At 44.7% G+C, this 19959-nt stretch overlaps 1 protein-coding gene across 4 annotated transcripts in view; it reads left to right on the forward strand.

Moving 5' to 3' along the window:
* Dym (dymeclin) overlaps nt 1-19959 on the forward strand; it is a 254863-nt gene that overhangs the window by 207542 nt on the left and 27362 nt on the right. For all 4 annotated transcript variants that reach the window (XM_050151614.1, XM_050151615.1, XM_050151613.1 and 1 more), the window contains one exon: nt 1421-1534. In XM_050151614.1, coding sequence (XP_050007571.1) covers nt 1421-1534 — 114 coding nt within the window. The remainder of the gene's footprint in view (nt 1-1420; nt 1535-19959) is intronic.

A 19959-nucleotide genomic window follows, 5' to 3' on the forward strand; every position in this document is an offset into this window, starting at 1 on the left:
AGCCTACATATATTTTTAAACACACAGTAAACCATTTAGGGGTTTTCTTTGTCTTTGAATCTATCTTTACTGTATATCTCTCTTTTTCTGACCACATGAGTCTTTAATTTGCTAAGTGATATGGCTAGGATTAAAGCCATGGCTTTGATGGCTAGATCCATCCCATTCCTTAGCTTTCTGAGAATCTAGCTTCATGGTGGAGGTACTGGCCAGAACTATGTTTATTGCCACAACTCTATGGCATTTCAAAGTCTGTGCCACCACCAAGAAGCATGCTGTAGGCTATTCATAAACATCATTTAAGTGTTTTGTGGCAGAGCCTCTTTAAAAAGGCTGCAAAGTTTTTGTAGCTAAATCTGTGTCAGGAAGCCTCTCTTGCAAACAGAGCCCCACCTGTAAAAAATGTTGCTATCAATAAACTGTGCTTAACTCTGTTCTTTTCTGTCTAGCTCTCTCAGGCTTTTAATTAGATTTGGTCACCCCCACATTAGGTGCTATTATGTTGACTGAGGTTTTCTTTCTGAGTTCAAGGCCAGCCTGGTCTACAAAACAAGTTCCAGCACAGCCGGGCTACACAAAGAAACCCTGTCTTGAAAACCCACAGTGGGAGGGGAGAAAAGAATGCTGCAGATGAATTAAAATCGTAGATAATCCCCAAATGGCGTTTCAGCCATTAGCCTAAGATTCTTTTCCTGTTAAGACTTCTTGGCCATCAAACCCTATAAAGAGAGGTCTATGCTACGAGGTCAGATAAGCAGGTCCCTTTAAAGTAGAAGTAGGAAGCTCTGATTTCCAGGTACGAAGGGCATCACTGAAAATACTTCCCAGACAACTGCTTGTTTAGTGTGTGCCTTTCATGTCACACCCCTGTAATCCCAGCTTGGTTAAACAGGTGCCTTTTGATGCACACCCCTGTAATCCCAGCTTGGTTAAACAGGTGCCTTTTGATGCACACACCTGTAATCCAGCTACTTGGGATGTTGATAGGGGGATGGAGAAATGGCTCAGCGGTTAAGAGCACTGACTGCTCTTCCAGAGGACCTGGGTTCAATTCCCAGCACCCACATGGCAGCTCACAACTGTCTGAAAATCTAGTTCCAGGGCATCTGACACCTTCACACCAATGCACATAAAATAAAGATAAATAAATCATAAAAAATTAAAAATGATTGATAGTCAGTAACTTTGGAGCTAGAAAGATGACCCAGAGGTTACGAGCACTGACTGCTTTTGCAGAGGGCCTGGGTTCAGTTTCCAACACCCACATGCTGGTTTACAGGCATCTGTAACTCTAGTTCCTGGGTATCTGATACCCTATTCTGACCTCTCTGGATACCAGGCATACATAAGTGCACATACATACATGCAGATAAAACACATGCAATAAATAAGTTTTTCTTTAATGGCTCTTTCATTCCAGGTGATCTCCTTCTTTAGCTCAAGGCTGCTACAAGCTGGAGCTGAGCTGTCAGTGGAAAGAGTCTTGGAAATCATTAAACAAGGGGTCGTGGCGCTGCCCAAAGACAGACTAAAGGTAAGCTGTGTAAAGCGTTTCCTGTTGACACTGGCTGTTGATCATTTGATGCACACAGCAGCAACTAGCAGGCATTACTCTGAATCATACCACTTACCTACCCAGTGCTCATAAATTCAGAGAGACTAAATATTTGCTGTGCTCCGCCCTGATACCAAAGCTGCAGTTCAGAAGAGAATAGCTGAATATACCACCACATCATTGAGTACCCCAGGAGTAACTCTGCACACCCCATGAGCAGTGCATACAGTTAACACGTGTACTTTTCACCCAGTCAAACAAACTGAATCATACAAACATCACCAAAGATAATGGGAAGGTGGAAGTGGTGAAGATGCCAATTTCTGTGGGGCCTGGTGCTTGTGAGTGCCTCCCCATGTCCTTCTGGGGCCTCAACATCTGTGTGTATTACCTCATTCAACACCTCTCTCAGGCAGCTAGTGTCAGCAACTGAAGTCGCCAGGTGAAGGGGCCAGCATGGAAAGGTGATTTACCCAGAGTAGTAAAACTAGAGTGGTTGAGCTATGCAGGCCCTGGCAGCCTAGCTCCAAAGCCCTTGCTTGCAGTCCATACACTGCTTACTACTTGCCTGTATACAGTAGTGGGAAGAAAAGTACTTGGTGGAAACATGAAAAAGAATGCATTTTAAGAAAATGCTTTGTTTGTGTGGCAGAGGCACTCTTGAAGTGAACTCCTGGGTGAAAGCCCACCCCTCAATTGATCCCTTAGAGCAATGGTTCTCAGCCTTCCTAATGCTGTGACCCTTCAGTGCAGTTCCTCATGTTGTAGTGACCCCAACTATAAAATTATTTTTGTCGCTATTCATAACTGTAATTTTGCTACAATTATGAATTTGATGTAAATATCTGTGTTTTCCGATGGTCTTATATAACCCCCTACGAAAGGGTCATTTGACCCCCAAAGAGGTCATGACCCACAGGTTGAGAACCACTACCTAGAGCCCAGTATGGTGGTTTGTGCCTCTGAGTCATCTCACCAGTACTAAAACTTAGGTTTGTAGGGTCAGTTTTCTCTCTCAGAAAATATAAGAAACTATAAGACAATTCACTTTTTAGTTTATGGTAACAGAGAACTTAGATCTGTAGGCTAGAAGCAAGACATTTTACTGAGCATATGTGTAGCTTGTAACAAGGAAGAATGTTGCTCAAGAGGGCAGAAATTAAACAAACTGTTGCCCACCCAGTCGCTAACGGTTTCATGTAAGCAAATAGAAGGGCGTTTCCAGGTCTGCATCCCTAGCCTCCTCTCTGGTCTTCTGTAGGCTGCAGAGGAGAGCCAAGGTTGTGTGGTTCCCAGAATGCTCTTCCTCCCATGATGCCACAGTTGCTGGAGCTGTGTTGTTCAATGTTTTATTACTGTACTGTGACGCCTGAAGGAGTCTGCTGACGAAGGGAGATTGTGGTAGCTTCCTCCTGCGGATCAGCGGCCCGACGGCTTTGTGTCAGTTGTGAGGCGGCATGTTATCATAGGAGCTCACAACAAAACAAAATTTCACAGAGTTCAGAGCCTGGGAACAGAAGAGGAAGGAACTGGGGCTGCAGTGCTCCCCAGTAACCCACAAACCTACCCAGTCCCTCTCAACATGTCCACCAAATGCTCTGCTCCATGAAGAAGTCCTTCATTTCTGTAGAGCCTGAGTTTGTCAAGGCCCCAGAGATGCTGAAGTTTGCAGCAGCTCACAGAAGGCTCTGGAGCACTTTGGTGAGAGTGACTATCATGTCACAGCTTCCCTGTTCTCAGGCTCTCAGGAAGTCCTGTGTTTGATTGGCATGAGTAGCTTCTGTTTACCCTACCAAACCCACCAGAGAAATAGAACCCCTGGTTTCAGTAGATAATGATCTAATGTGAAGAACTCAAAATCTCAGAAACGCCTGAGGGAGCACGGTGGAGGGAAACCGCGGACGCTGCAAGGACGTCATCACCAGTGTGATGGTGCCTCAGCTGAAGTCCATAGGCCTGCCCATCACTGTTGCTAGACCTGGGTTTCCTGTGTCCTTCGGGGTATGCATGCACCACCTTCATTGCCATAGCCTATGGCCAAGTTCTGCAGAGCTCTGCTGGCAACTGCCACACCAGGCTCTCAGCCATTGCCCCGCTGGAGAGCATGAAGGGGACAGAGGGTTTAGTGACCACAGGCAGTGCAGCACAGGGTCTAAAGATGCTGGTGATGCTCCATGAGAAGCAGCAACCCCTGCTGTGGCCTGTGTGTACGAGGCAGAAGGAGCAGTCTAAACCTGCTCAGGCAGCAGCAGACTATGTGGGAATGACGTGACTCCAGAGGAGCAAGGAACAATCTAAGAACAGTCTAGAAAGGATGGACAAGATTACCTACTTACATCCTCCCATTCTCAGTATGGCTTTGCTTCTGTCTCTCTCATTGAGTTGGTTGAGTATGTCCTTTAAACAAAATTGAAGCCCAAGATAAGTAAATGAATAGCAAAGAGGGTACTAGCCCTTTTATTTGATTTTTTACTGTATTTTTTATTTGATGCAATAAATGTACATATTACATTTTAATACAAGTGTTCGTGTGTGTGGTCAGATCAGGGCAGTAGCATATCCGTCAACCTCAGATATTTGCTATTTGTTCTGGGAACATCCAAAAACTCTCACTTTAAGCTGCTATGAGATATTCACTTGATTGGTGGCAACCATAGTAGTTCTACTGTGCTAAAAGTTGTTCACCCCATATTTTCATAAACTATTTTTCTCCAACACACACACACACCCTTGTTTTCTCCAGTAACCACTCTTCTACATTCTTCCGGTCTCAGATAGATCAGTGTTGTTCTTCCACATATAAGTAAGACCATACGATGCTTGTCTTTGTGTGCCTGGCTATTTCCACCTCCCATCCACATTGCTGTAAACGGCAGAATTGTTTACAGAGTCGAGTACTATTCTGTTGTGTGTGTAACACATTTCCTTATCCATTCACTCACCCACATCTCCTGGGTTGATTCCACTTCATGGCTGTTGTGAAGAATGAGGCAGGCAGGAAAGTGGGGGGGGGGGTGTGACTGCTTTAGATATATATCCAATACTAGGATTGCTAGATGTCTTGGTTAGGATTTCCATTGCCGTGATAAAACGCCATTACCAAAAGGAAGAAAGGGTTTATTTCATTATCTAAGGAAGTCAGAGCAGGAACTCAAGCAGGGCAGAAACCTGGAAGCCAGAGCTGATGCAGAGACCATGGAAGCGTGCTGCTTACTGGCCTGCTCCTCATCCCTTGCTTAGCTTTCTTATAGAAGCCAGCATGAACCCAGGACCACTATCCTAGGAGTAGTACCCCACAGGGAACTGGGTCCTCCTATATCAATCATCGGTCAAGACACACACCACAGCTGACCCGCAGGCCAGTCCTATAGAGACATTTTCTCAACTAAGGCCCTCTTCCCCGTTGACTCTGCTTGTGGAGGTGACATAAACCTGACTGGCACACTAGATCTATTTCTAGCTTTTCTGATAGCCTCTATAATGATTGTTTTCCATACTGTTTCTCAGAGTTCTGGCAAAAGTAACTTGTCAGTAAATTTTAGAACTTAAATTCTACAATAAATAGTAATGCTATAAGATATTTTTCTAAGCATTGTATAGCAATGAACTGGTTCTGTTGTCACCCAGCTTTCTAGGCGAAGCGGCTAGGACCTCTAGACATTGAGCAATGTTCAGGTGTGGAGCTGGGCCCAACAACACACATCTCCAAAGCAGCCTTTCTACGGGCATTATTTTCACCTGTGCTAGCCTGTGTTGTGATGAAGAACGCTTGTATGTTAGGGTTAGTCTGAGATCATAGTTAGCTAACATGTTAGTAAACCCAAGTTTGAGCCAGAGAATCAGATGGGGTTGCAGTCTATCACATGAGATGAGGAGGAGGGTGTTAGAACCTGAGGAAGAGAGGACCCCAGGAGATAGAGTGTCCAACTACTACAAAGAATTTATCATAGAAGAATCGGGCATTTCATCTTTGGGTGGAAATTGGACCAAGAGAGCTTTTGTTCTCTTAAAGGAGGTGCCTTTTCACTACTAAGATTTTGAAGCAATCAGTGTGGGTCTTCTTGGCCACTTAATGAGATACCTGCAGCAAAGTCTGGGAGCAAATGTCAGAATATCATGTGACCCAAGGGCACGGGAGAGGTAGGTTAAAAGAAGTCCTTGAAGGATTGCTCCACTGGTAAACTACTTGCTCCACAAGCATGAAGAGCTATAAGCACCCGTGTGAAAAGCTGGGCTCAGAGACACACATCTGCAGCTCCAGGGCTGGGATGGTAGAGACAGGTGGGTCCCTGCAACCCATTGTTAGCTAGTCTCGATGAACTCTAGGTTGTTGTGGAATATTACTTTAAACAAAGATGTGTTACATTTGTTTATGCTGCATTTGTTTAACAGTGTGAAGATGTGTTGCCTGCCTAACTCACCTGATTAGTCTAATAAAAAGATAAACAGCCAATAACAAAGCAATAGAGGGATAGGCCCGAGGCAAAACGTAGATGAAGAGAAACAGGTTAAATTAAGTTATAAGAGCTGATAAGAAACAAGCATTCATAACTAATAAGTCTTTGTGTTATTATTCGGGAGCTGACTGGTGGCCCAAAAGAAAGCCTGCTATGCCAGATTCAACAAGAGACACTGTCTCAAAAATAAAATGGAGGGGCTGGGGAGATGGCGCACTGGACGGAACACTTGCTGTCCAGGTGTGAGGATAGGAGTTCCAGTCTCCAAGAGTGATGCTGGGTGGGCATGGTAGCTACCTGTAGTTACAGCATTCACAAGGTGTCAGTCGAACGTCCTAGAACAGCTAGCTAGAGTCTAGCTGTGTCTGTGAGCTCTGGGTTCATAAGTAAAATGGAGAGCAGAGGAGAAGATTCCTGATGCCAACAATACACGTGTGTATGCACACGCACACTAATAATAATAAGTGGAGAACCATTAAGACACCTGATACCTCTGCCCTCTACACACGTGTGTACACACACAAGCACATATGCTTGCAACACTCCACATACACAGACACATATGCATACAAGCACACGCAAAGTCTTATGGTGGAAGGCTGCACAGAATTGTACCATAGATTTCTCGTGACTCTTAGAGTCAGAATTTGTCCTTTTTGCATCCATGCTGAGGTTTACAGAGCAGTGCCCCTGTTACCAGCAGATAGTCAGAAGTTCTTACTCTGGGGTTGTAGCAGCTCACAGTCCCCTCATCTCCCAGTGGCCCCCACCAACCCATCCCTCACCACCCTGGCCCCACCCCGATTCCCCGCAACTCTGCATCTGTGTCCTTCTCGCCTGCCTTTGTGGATTGGCTCCTGCAGCTCACCCATCTTTCCCTGTCATTGGGTTGTCGCTCCCTTTTACCTTGGCCTTTCACTTACCCACACTCTAAACGTCGCCTCAAGGCCCAGCTGAATTTCAAAGGATTTCTGAAGACTTTGTTTCTATTCTTCCATCCACATGTCTCTCTCCTTAAAATTCCCAGAGCACTTTATTTCTGCATCTGTCCTCTTCTGCACTGTCTTTAGATGTTTAATGGTTTCCACTCCACCCGTAGTCGATTGTGAGCAGGGAGTGTCGCTCCTCTGCAGCCCCTGTTGCCTAGCTCAGTCCGTGACGCGAGCAGAGGGGTGGACAGCCCATGTTTTGTACTCTGTGGGGGAACATGGGCCTCTTAACATCTTGGGGCCGAGGAGTCAAAAATACTGTGCCTTCAGGCATGCTTTACAACTTCTTTTTCTACCGTCTTCTGAAATTGTGATGTCTGTAACTGCCTCTCTCTGTTCTGACACTGTCCTAGACACAGTGGATACAGCAGAGGACAAAACAAACGAGCCCTGCTCACACAGAGCTTATGGTTGTGGGAAAGATGCTCTGAGCTGAAACTGTAAACAAAGGCTGTGAGAAAGCAGTGACTGACGCAGAGTGGCCTTTGCCTCCCCAGCTGGCTCCTCCTCTGTCCTGTGTCCTCCTCCTCTCTTTTCTACTCATAACATTTCTGATGGGTCCTGGTTGTATTTGGGTTTTTCTGATTTTCAGTAAAATCTCGTGGTTCTATTGAAGCTGTCGTATTTGGCCCCAGAAGCATACTGCCCTCGTGCAGCACGGTCAGGTGTGCGGTGTCTGCAGGTCTCTTTTCTAGAGGTGTTGTTTGGCATCTCCAGGCTTCTCCAGTGAAGCGTGACCATTTGTTCCTTCGTAAATGGTAAATATCTTGGGAATGACGCTTGACATCTTTACTGGTACCTAGTTTCGTCTTAGAGTGTGGCCACTGATTTTACCACCCATCAGTAGGTCTGGCCGACAGCATGAGGACCTTACCATTGTGGTGGTTCCCAAGAGAAGAGACTTCGTAGTTCTCTCTGTAGGGTATAGTTCAGTGCTGACGTTTGTTTATTTTTGCCCAGATTTTTTTTTATCTTTAGCCAATGGACTCCTGGGGTTGATTTCCCTGTCCTGTGACATACCCCACCTTATTCTGAGTACTTTTTTGCTCTGTACAATGCTGCAGACCTGGCAGGGGGCTGGGCCACCTTTTGCCAGCACATTCTGCACCTTCCTTTCCCTCCTCCCTCTCTTCCATTAATAGCTATGCTCTGTCTCTGCTGTGGTCCCCAGGTCCCTTCCTTCTTGTGTAGCTGTCCCTTTCTGGTATGCCTGGACTTTTTCTTTCACTTCACCTTCACTCTCTGTGTCCTTGGCCCATGCTCAATGCCTGATTTGTTTTCTAGCTCCTTTAATAAACACTCTTTGCCCAAGAACCCTTCCATGGGCCATAGAAAAATAGTGAAGGTTGACCTATAATAGTGACCTTAGAGCAAATTGAATTCCAGTGTGCAAGGCACACACTCGAATGTGGATGTATTGTCTTTTTGTTACACTGTGCTCAAGAAGAAATGGTTCTTTGAGACAGTCACATATACAGGGAAATGCAGCCTTCTTCATGTTTTGGCCAACAGGGAAATTAGCTGGTTTGTGGGGATCCCAGAGACATTAACCTTGCTTAGAGTAATACACTATTAAGGCCAAGGGCACTGGTAAATCCTTTAAGTCATACAGGTAGTTTTGTTCTGGAACATGGATATTTATCCCTGGGCTCAGCTTGCTACCGCAGTCAGTGGTTACAGAGGTTGGAAGATGGATGGTTCGGTTTAAAAACAGAAAACAAAACAGTCCATCACCCGTACAGAAGAGAAGCTGAGGTTACATTTACTCACAAGTCATGCTCTGTTGATCTAAATGGGAACTGGTCATTACCACAAATGTTACTCGGGGGAATCAAAAAGGCTGTTTAGTCTTAAAACCAAGCCTTGCCTCAATTATTTTAATCATTTTAGGGCGAGTCAAGTGTTTATATTAAATTAAATCACATAAAACCTTGAGAATTTAATTCACAGGATGCTACAGTATCTGAAGTTGATTGAAAAAAAACTCTGTGCTGAATAGTGTTGGTGTGCCATGTGCATGTGATCAGGTTCATTCAGGGCAGTTCATATATATATATATGACATTGGCATATAATAATAACTTTATATATGTGCTCAACTTGTAGGAATGGATTTCAAATTGGAAATACTATTTTAATAAGATGCATTTTTAATATGGAAAAGTGTCGAATAGTGTCTATGTAGTGATTTACCCTCTATATTAAAGCATTACATTGCAGCTTTTTGACTACCTTGACTTAGGAAGATCATAGAATTCATGGATTTACTCATCAGCTAAGCAAATGAGCTTTGAAATGTCCTTCATTGAAGAATGAAAACTCAATTTGTAGAATTACCTTTCCAGTTTTGGACAAGTAAACATTAAGATCTAGAAGTCCGTGGCGCAGTAATTGACATTCAACCAAATAAAATAGTTTTCAATCAAATATTATTTGACATAGTCTTCTAAAATATTTGCATAATAGTCTGTGTGGGAATGTATACTCATTGGCTAAATTTGTCTATACAGTTAAACAACTGGGCTGTTCAAAGTAAATAGTATTAATATCAATCTAAACATTCTTTTTACTGGTGTTCCATGAAGTCTGGGAAAGGCAACACTAGGTCATCATGTTTTCCGGACCTTCGTGCTTAGACAAGAGAATAAAGAACAAGCTCCGAAATCCTTTTGCTTGTTTCTCATCTGGGGTTTGGTAGGAGTAAAGTTAGCATGTCCTTCGCAAGCTGCGTCCCTAGCTGTGGCACAGAACTCTTGCTTCTCCCATAGCACAATGGTCCTGGCTCCCGTTTCGCCCACAGCACTGCGAATGGCATGGGAGTGGAACAGAAGCCATCCAGTCGCACGTGTGCTCGCTGCTACACCACCTCATGCGTGAGAGCATAAGGTTCCTGGTCCCCCTTTCCGTGGTTCAGTTCATCATCTGTGTCATGGGAGGGTTAGGAATGTCCATTACCGTGCATAACATTTGAAGACCGGGTCCTGCTTTCACGGAAAATGTAATAAAAAGACAACTTTTCTTTTAGTGCAGATAGGTAATTGTGGAATAACTTGATAAATCATAATAATTAAAAGTAACAGCCGGCTCACACTAAATGAAATATTTTGCATGGGGGGGGTGTTTAGACTATATATGTGGGTGTGGGCGTGAGTGTGCCACGATGCATGTGTGAAAGCCAGAGGCCTGCTTCGGGTGTCAGTCCTCGCTCGCCTTCTTCCTTGTTTGAGACATGTTCCCTTATTATTCGCTGATCCGGGCACCGAGTGAGCTGGCCCTGGACTCCTGGTGATTTTCCCATCTCCACCTCCCACTGCCAGAAGCATTAAACACTTGCACTATTGTGTCCAACCCTCTCCTGGGTCTGGAGACCTGAGCTCAGTCCATCCGGCTTGCACAGCAAGCTCTTTACCCGCTGAGCTGCCTCCCCAGCCGTAAATGAGTTTTAAAGCCTTCGTTTTTTAAATATAATTTTTAGAATATTTTCACGGTTGTCATTAATTGCCTAAGGAGTTACACAAAAGTGTTAGATTGGTTCGTCTGGAGGATTTTTTGTTAGATTTATTCATTTTATTTTTGTGTGTGTTTTGCCTGCATATATACATGGTATATTTATGGAGCATATTTTATAGATTTTTAATAAGGAATTTTAAAACTTCCCCTTTCTCCTATTGGGAGAAAACCTTTCTCCTATTGGGAACCTCCTTCTCTTCCCTAAATGTCACTTCTGTCAGATAGCTGATTCCCATACACATTCTGACTGAATTTGGCTTTGACTGTTTATTCTACCTGAGCAGTTATTTCCCCCCACGTGAGCACAGTATTGCTGGGCATCTTTGAGAGAACAGAGACACATCAGCATTACCCAGCCCTCAGGAGAGGAGGGGTTCACCCTGGCAGAGGCAGCTAACAAAAGGGCGGGGTTCACCCTGTCTGTCAAGTAGAGAGGGCAAGTTTTGGAAGGAAGGACTGGGCTAGCTAGTCAGGGAGTGTTAAGGAGAGACCTAGCCTTCACCTTGGCTACCTTGAAGGAAGGTGAAGTTTCCGAAGGCCCGGGTGAAAGCAGAGATCCAGGCAAAGGGAATCTGTGAGGGAGAGACAGTCCAAGGCACGTTTCGCTTAGTGTCCACGGATACAACTGGACTCATAATTCCCCACCAAGTCAAATGTGTCGCTGAGAATACAACAAAGTCATTAAACTAGTGCCTTTCAGACTTTTTGGTTTTGAGACAGAGTTTCTCTGTGTAGCCCCAACTTACCTGGAACTTACTCTGTAGACCAGGCTGGCCTCAAACTCACAGAGATTCCCCTGCCTCTGCCTCCCGAGTACTGTAATTGAAGGCATGCTCCACCACTGCCCAGCTACCTTTTAAACTTTTTTGACTGACATTTCCAGTTAAACACACACAAACACACACACATGTTTGCACCATGTGTAGCAGTATACACATTTTCATACAACTGAAACAATTTGTGTAAAGTAGTACTCACTGAAAATGATAGGTTCATGATCCTCTATCTTTTTAAATTGCTGTCCAGGCCTACTAAATTGATTTAATGATCAGCTGCTATTTAATGTCTTAGAGTTTTAAAAAAAAAATTCATGCATTAAGTGAGTAGTTTCAAATTATGGCCCTTAGAGTGGGCAGGGGCATCACCATCCTACAAGAACATGTTGAAAATGCAGATCCTTGGGCTCCACTCTACGGCCTGGTACTCTCTTGCAGAAGACTCAAGTTCAGTTCCCAGCAACCACATCTGGTTACATGCACACACAACACATGTGTAAGAGATTACATCATTCCTGCACACTCAGAAAGAAGCAAATGGGTGGGCATGGCTCAGGCAAGGAAGTGCTTGCTGCTTGTGTGAGTTCAGTCCTTAGAATCCACATAAGAAACCGAGCATGGTAATAGATGTTCATAATCCCAGTGCTAAGAAAACAGACAGGAGGATCCCTAGGGTTTGCCAGCCTACCCTACCCTACTTAGTAAGTTCTAGACCGATGAAAACCCTTTCCAAGTATAAGGTACTGTACGGGAGGGGGTGACTCGGTGGGTAAAGAGCACTTGCAGCACAGTGTGAGGACCTGCACTCAGATCCCCAGGATCCATGGAAAAAGCTGAGCTCGTTTGCATACACATGCCTGTAAGCCCACAGCTGTGCAGATAGGAAGATAGTGGGATTGCTAGGCTGCTGGCCACCGACCAAACTCTGAGAGAGTTGTCTGAAGGGAACAGGGCAGAGAGGGACAGAACAGGACACCTGGCATCCTCCCGTGGCCTCTGTATACATAAATACACACACTCACACGAGTAGCAGGGGGCAGGGGAGGACAGCTAGCTAGGTTTGAGGAACAGCGCTCAGAGTTTTTCCTCCTGCCTTCACACATAGGCATACCCACAAACACACACACACACACACACACACACACACACACACCAGAAATGAGGGTGGGGATTTTAGCCAAACACAGCTATACATCAATTCCCTCAGTGTAATTTCCCAGGGCAGGGACTGCAAGAAGGCACAGTAGACCATTAGGGTATGAACACTAGGCATGCATCCATACCACCGTCTCTGAAAACGAGCCCGGTACTGCTGATCTCTAGCCAGGAGGATTTCGAGAGAGTTCTATTAAGTAATGAATGATCACCTAGAGTACTTCTAATTTCAGGTTTCCCACTCCCTCTTCAGAACTCTCAGTGACATCTTCCACTTTGAGAGATTCCTACTACATGATCTCCAATTCTCTGCCCTTACCAGAACTATGGTGAAGGCTGGACTGACAGATGGAACTGGGTGTGTTTCATCTTCTTGATGGAACTGAAGGTGTTCCATCTTCTCCCAAGCAACAGTGTTTTCACTTCATGAACCTTAACACAGATTTGTTTAAATTAGAACCTTTCTTTTACATGTAATCGAAATATTAGATCTCAATTCTTTTAAATATAAACAAACAATAGGAAAATTTTGTTGTTGCTGTCCAGTTGGTGCTGCTTACATGCCCCGGATATCGGGGCCATCCAGCTGGAATGTGGGCTGCCTTCTAGTGACCACACTCCCGTAGGAAAGTGGCTCCTTAGCTGGTGGTGGAGCCTGTGAGCAGCGCCTCCACCAGGGTCTGACAGAAGCAGCCTTTTCTGACTCCACACCTCCTTTGTTGTTGACCCTCCAGGTAGATTCTTGGTATTCACTCGGCCTCCTGCTCTGCTGGGTCAGGATGGTGTCCGCGGCACAGCTGAGGAAGCTAAGGCTGAAGGGAAGCTCCCTCTTTTTCTCTGAGATTATTGCAGTGTGTTAGTCCTGAGCCACAAGTCCCAGCTGTTCCTCTTGACATTTTTTTAAAGATTTATTTTATGTGCTTTGTCTGCATGTTAAGTATGTTCACCTCGTGTGCCTGGTGCCCTCAAAGGTCAGAAGAGGTTATCAGGTTCCCTGAAACAAGAGCCACAGGTGAGGACAGTTACCATATGGGTTCCGGGAACAGAACCTGGGTCCTCTGCAAGAGCAACAAGTGTTCCTAACCACTGAGCCATCTCTCCACCCTATAGCTGTTCCTTTTCTAAAAACTTTAAACATTCTAACTCCTGTGACATTGGTCTATCAGATCACTTATTCAGATTTACAATACGCCAGACTCAGGTCTTGGTTAGTGTCTACATACTGTTGTTTCTAAGTCTTGAGCCCAATCCTGCTTTTAGCCCTTTTCACACATAGCACAGATACTGATTAGACATGCGGTAGTCTCCTGACACGTTTACTTTTAGAGTAGCCAGTCCTGGTAAATAGTCATGTGACACCCGTCATTTGTGCTGTCTCACTGAGTTCAACCTATGTCACCTACTTCTCCCAGCCATGGCTCCCAATGACTACATTAGGATGAAGCTTTCCGTGTGGGGTCTCGATGGGAAAGGAGATACTAGCTGGGTGGCTTCTTTAAGTCCCTGCTGTTTGCTTTGGTAGGATTTTGTTTGGTTTGAAATTTGTGGTTAGCAAACTAAAGTTTCCTCAACAGAGAGTATATACTATAGTAGTTTAAAAAACTGAACCCATTGTCACTGTTTATCTGCCCATCCTGGACTCCTCCTAACCTGGCCACATGAATGTCACTGGCATGGTTTTCCTGTCACCATTCAAGCTTCGTAAAAGACTTATGCTGCTAATTATGATCAAGACTAATAGTTCCCAGGTAGTATAAAATTATTTTCAGTGGATCATGTAAGAATGAATTATTTTTATGTAAAAAACTAACAGATTAAAATTTGTCCTGTAGGTCCTGATATTTTTATTCTCAATTCAGTTTTCCTGTATGGACTTACCAGAGTAAAGATGTAAGAAACTAAATAATTGTATTTGGTTCTTGTAATTCTTTTTACAGAGGCATTATTTTGATTTGCCACAGTTGCCACTTCTTCCTCCCTCATTTCCCCTACTCTTCCCTGTCCCCTCTTCTCCCTCCCCTTATTCTTTTCCTTTTCCTCTTTCTCCTCTCGTCTCCTTCTCCTGTCCTCCTCTTTCTTTTTGTTTTTATTTTGTGGTTTTTGACACCGGATCTCACCATGTAGCCTGGACAGGCTTGGAACTAACACTCCATATCACATAGATTGACTTTAAACCCATTAAACCCATTATCCTCCTGCCTCACCCTCCCAAACACACTGATATCCAGGCACAACAACCCCCACTAAAAAGTTCCCTTTCCAGCTTAAGACCTGAATGGGTGTGACCTTAGAAGGAAGAAAGGCAAAGGCCCAGTATTCACACAGCAGCACAGTGCCTTATGCAGATTAGGGATGAAGCCACTTTCATTACAGTGTGGCAGCCCTTGCACTAAGGTGGCAAAATGAAGTAGTGACAAACTGTGTTCATGAGGCCTAAACCACGTTTTGTCTGGCCTTCACAGAGAGGCTTGCCAGCCCCACGACAGACTTTTTTTTTTTTTTTTTTTGGTTTTTCGAGACAGGGTTTCTCTGGTTTTGGAGCCTGTCCTGGAACTAGCTCTTGTAGACCAGGCTGGTCTCGAACTCACAGAGATCAGCCTACCTCTGCCTCCTGAGTGCTGGGATTACAGGCGTGCGCCACCACCACCCGGCCCAGACTTTTCAAAACCTAGGAGTAAAGGGGAATTTTTTCACTTGATGAATGAATACTTGAAAACGCTCCAGCTAAAGTTAAATATGCATAGTAATGGAAAACGTTTATTCCTCTATGATCAAAATCAAGGCAAGGATATCTTCTCTTGGTGCATCTATTCAGCGTTGTATTAGAAATCCCAGGAGAGCAACAGGACAAGCTGAATTCAAATGTCTGCAGGGGCAAAATGTAGCTTAGTAGAGAGAACGTTTGCCCAGCATACACAAAGACCCCGGTCAGTCCCCAGTACAACATAAAATCCCAGCACTGAGATAGGCTGGTCTATGGAGACCTGGGAGGCAGGGAGCACAATTGAAAATGAAGAAGTAAAACTGTCTTCATCTGCAAAGTGATCCAGTGTGCCCAGAATCTGCAGGGATACAGTACAGCTGCCAGAGCCAGTAAATGGATTAAAAGGTGTGCAGAAAGCTGTACATTTCTTTATACTAAAAAACAGTGCTTAACAGACAGTGACACACTCAATAAAGGCATCCACTTTATCTCTCACACTTGGCCATGCCCATCTCATCTGAAGCCATTTTCTGTGTGCCCTGAGCTGGGCACTGCTAAGAAAGCAGTACTGGTACTTGTAGGTTCTGCTTCTGTCTTCCTCTGAAATGCTGCCCGCTGCAGAACGCATAGCCAGAACACGTAGTCTCCACATCCTTCTTTACAACCATTTGTGCGGTGTGGAGCCCGTGCTGCCCTGTCTATAAACGTGTATGCATGTTTTCACTTCTCTTTATTTCAGGTTCCTTGGTGTGTTTTCTTTTTCTAAACCCTGTTCTGACTTCTCCAATCCACTGCCTTGTGCAGAAGAGGCATTCACTAAATGCTGCTGTCTGGCTGAAACCAGGCTGAGAATTAAGTTTCTGCTTTCAGGTGTGGTGATCTGAGAACCAACCAGTCGGTAACCCCCACAAGAAGCCACAAATAAAATAAAACTTCACTACTCAAAGGAACTGGCCAGTGAGTCCAGTGGCCTCCTGGAGTCTACGCCCATTTAGAAGAAGGGAGACAGGCTTTATGTGTTTCTGTTCCACATCTTTTAGTTTGGAGTCAAGTGTTGCCTAGGTGGTCACAGCAGGGGAGTGAGGGCCTCTTAAGAACGGTCTGGCCTGGGAAACCAGAGGTTAACCTGAGAGAGATGAGTGCTGAGGGGAGTAGCATCCAGGAGAGTCCCAGACTGTTCTTCCAAATGCCTGCCTGATTCCTGAGCAGTGTACAAGACACTAGCTGAAGACCACCAAGGGCTGGCTGGGCAGTGGTGGCACACACCTTTACTCTCAGCACTCAGGAAATAGAGGCAAGCTTGAACTGCGTGAGTTCAAGGCCAGCCTGGTCTACAGGAGGAGTTCCAGGACAGACAGAGCTGTTACATAGGAGAAAAAAAAAAACTGCCTCAAAAACAAACAAATATGAGCCAGAATTCTCAGACTGAGAGCACAGCCCTGGAGATCTGGAAGATGGATAGAGGCACCACCTTGAGAAGGGTTGACCAGACCGTCCCATTGAAAGAAGAGATCTAACTACAGCAGAATTGGGGAACACATGGACAAGCTGCAGTTTCTCTGGCCTAGATAATGTAAAGGGAACATGAGGTCTATAGACACTGAGAATCATGAAGGAATCGCAGAAGAGAAAGAGGAGCCCCTGAGACCGGCTCTCCACAACCATGGCTGGACCTGTAATCACACCTGTAGAATTAGCTCTCACATCCCAGGTAAGGATGGGGGAGGGCTGCCCAGAAACCAGAGCCTGCTCCAAATACAGAGACTCTCAGCAACTTAACATTAATTTTATTCAGGACACAGTCCAACATCTTCTGACATCCAAGGAATCGAGAAAATGGAGCACATTCTCTACATAAAAGAAAATCAATTAAGCTCAACCCCAAGATGAACCAGATGTTAGAACTTACAGACAAGGATTTTTTGAAGTAACTACTAATAACTCCTCTCCATTTTCTCATAGATGTCACATGTTTTCAATGCACGAAAATCTAAATAGAGAAATGAGATGTCTGGGGCAAGCAATAGAAACTATACAAAAGACCCAAACAGGAGAAAGACAGGTTTGCAGATAGGAGATACTAATAGCAAGCAGTTAGGTAAACAGAGAACCGAAGTCAAGATGCATTGGCATCGAAAGAGTTGACGAGCAGTGATGCAGACCACGCGACACAGCAAACAGCAGCGACCCTGTTCTCAGAGGGGCTGGGATGAACTCTTTAAAGTGCTAAAAGGAAACCGTATGAACCCAGAATTCTCTGTCAGGTGAGGAGGTGAAGGAGATTGCTGGCCGCGTGCCTCCCTGCTCTGTGATGCTAACGGAAGTTCTTTGGGCTGACAGACATGATACCAGATGGAAATCCAGATATGCAAAAAATGACTATTTACAAGAAATGAAAATGTCCCGATAGCTACGAGTTTTTCATTTGTATTCCCATCACTGTCTCCCTCTCTTTTCCTTATCTTACTAATGGACTGTATAGTTCCTAAGACTAAAAGTGCTACTATCTTTGAAGACTGGTGTTTGTAGGTATAGATTTGTAAAAACTACAATGTGAAGGAAGGGAGAGGAATGGTCCTATATGGCTATGAGTTGTGTATTTTACATGAGGTGGTATATTACTACTTTTATGAAGACTGAAAAGTTACAAATCTATTTTGTAATCTATAGCAACCACTATGAAGCCATACAAAAATGACAATGAAATGGCTCAGCAGGTAAAGTCTTGTTGTTGAAGCCTCGCAATCCCTGGAACCCATATGAAGATGGAGGGAGCGAGCAAGCTACCTCACAGTCATCTGACCTTCACATGCGTGCTGTGACCTCACGCTCACCACACACACACACAATAATAATAATAAGTAAAATAATTTTTTAAAGCCAACCAAAAATGTAGTATCCTAAAGAACACTTAAAAATAGTCACCCCCACCACAGAAGGAGAGAGCCGAAGATAAGACGACAGGTGATAATCACATTAACAGTCATACCCAAGCCAAAGGACGAAGACAGCAATAAACCATCTGCAGATGGTCTGCTTCAACTGTAAGGACTGGAATGGAAGTAAATGAAAGAGGACCTGGAAAGATGGCTCCGTTTCGATTCCCAGCACTCACATGGGGACACTCCGTTTCCAGGGGATCTGACACCATGTTCTGGCCAGCACAAGCCAGTGGCACGCATAGCATAACATAATGGACCAAGCACTAGTACACATAAAATAAAGCAATAAAAACGAAGAGGAAGAGAGTAGGTGGAGGGAAGGGAGACACGCAGACAAGTGATCAGGAAGCTAATGTAGCTACTCCGTAGATGGCAAAGCAAATCGAGTTCCAAGTGACGTGTGGCTCTGGCAAATGTGCGTGTGCATAACCACACTTCATTATCTTAGCTAGGGTTTCTGTTGCTGTGAAGAGACACCATGACCGCAGCAACTCTTATAAAGGAAAACATTCAGGTTCAGTCCATTTTCATGGTGGGACATGGAGGCATGCAGGCAGACATGGTGCTGGAGAAGGAGCTGAGAGTCCTACATCTTGATAGGCAGGCAACAGGGAGTGGTCTGTCTCACTGGGTGTAGTGTGAGCATAGGAGACCTCAAAGCCCACCCCCACAGTGACACACTCCAACTAGGCCACTCCTCCCATTAGTGCTACTCCCTTTTGGGGGCCATTTTCTTTCAAACCACCACAATCAGTAACAAAAACATTGGCAGAGTTGGTGAAACAGATTGGCTCACTCTCTTTATTGGAGATTTGCACCCTTCCCTCAGCAACTGATAGAACTAGACCAAAAAAATCAGCAACGACATAGGAGATCTGAAAGGCTGTCAGGCACCTCCCCCTGATTGGCATTTATAGAACATCCCACGATGGCAGAATTTACTTTATTTTGCATGTGTGTGGCACATTTATCTAAGCATACTCTATTTTGAGCTTTATGACTAATTTCCATAAAATTAGAATCATCAAAGTAAAATTAGATGATCAGAAATCAATAAAATGCCAGAAAAGGCAGTGTGTGACAGGAAGCAAGTGTACCGGGGCCCAGGGGAGCAGTGAGGGAATCACATGGGAAGCAAGGCAGAGGGAGCTCTTTAGCTCAGGTGCCTGGTCGGAGTCTGTGGTGATGCTCACATTAGATGCAGATAAGAAAATTCATCCAATTGAACACTTGAAAATAATGGGTTTTATGATGTGATAATTTCAGTATGTGCAATGGGAGTGCTCGAATGTTTGGTCTTCTTGATCTAACAAACGCCACAGTCCCGGCTCTAAGATTGGAGAGCAGAAAAACATTGCCCCAAAGGAGCATTGTTTTTCCTGCAGAGCCCCCATGCCACCCAGGGTCCCATGAGCCTGGCCACCGAAGAGCAGTGAGTTCATGGGTGAGGTTTGGAGAAGCTCCAGGTTTGAGAAGCGAAGCACTTGGAGCAGATAGGTGACAGGAACTGGGAGTGTCCTTCCTTGTCCTTGCACAGCCCAGCACTAGCTCCTGTGACAGTAGAAGCCAGGTAAATACCAGCGTCAGCAGTGAGCGACCTTACACTCGAGGAGCAAGCTTTCCATCTAAGCAGAGGATCTGTGGGAAGGGGCTTGAGGCTAACAATAGAGGTGGGCTGTGTGGCATCCGTCACCTCTGATATGAAGAACATCCCTGGCAGTAACTGGTGTCATGGTTTCACACTACCTTCAAGGGCTGTTTTAAAAGCAAAATACATAATTCATTTCTTCACAGATGTCTTAAGGCAGTGCACATCCACACTTTATAATGTTACTACATTTTATGTGGTAACTATGTAAAGTCAAATGTCTC

This window comes from Alexandromys fortis, unplaced genomic scaffold (assembly GCF_014885135.2).
Source record: "Alexandromys fortis isolate MF-2015 unplaced genomic scaffold, M_Fortis_MF-2015_v1.1 scaffold_71, whole genome shotgun sequence".
NCBI lineage: Eukaryota > Metazoa > Chordata > Mammalia > Rodentia > Cricetidae > Alexandromys > Alexandromys fortis.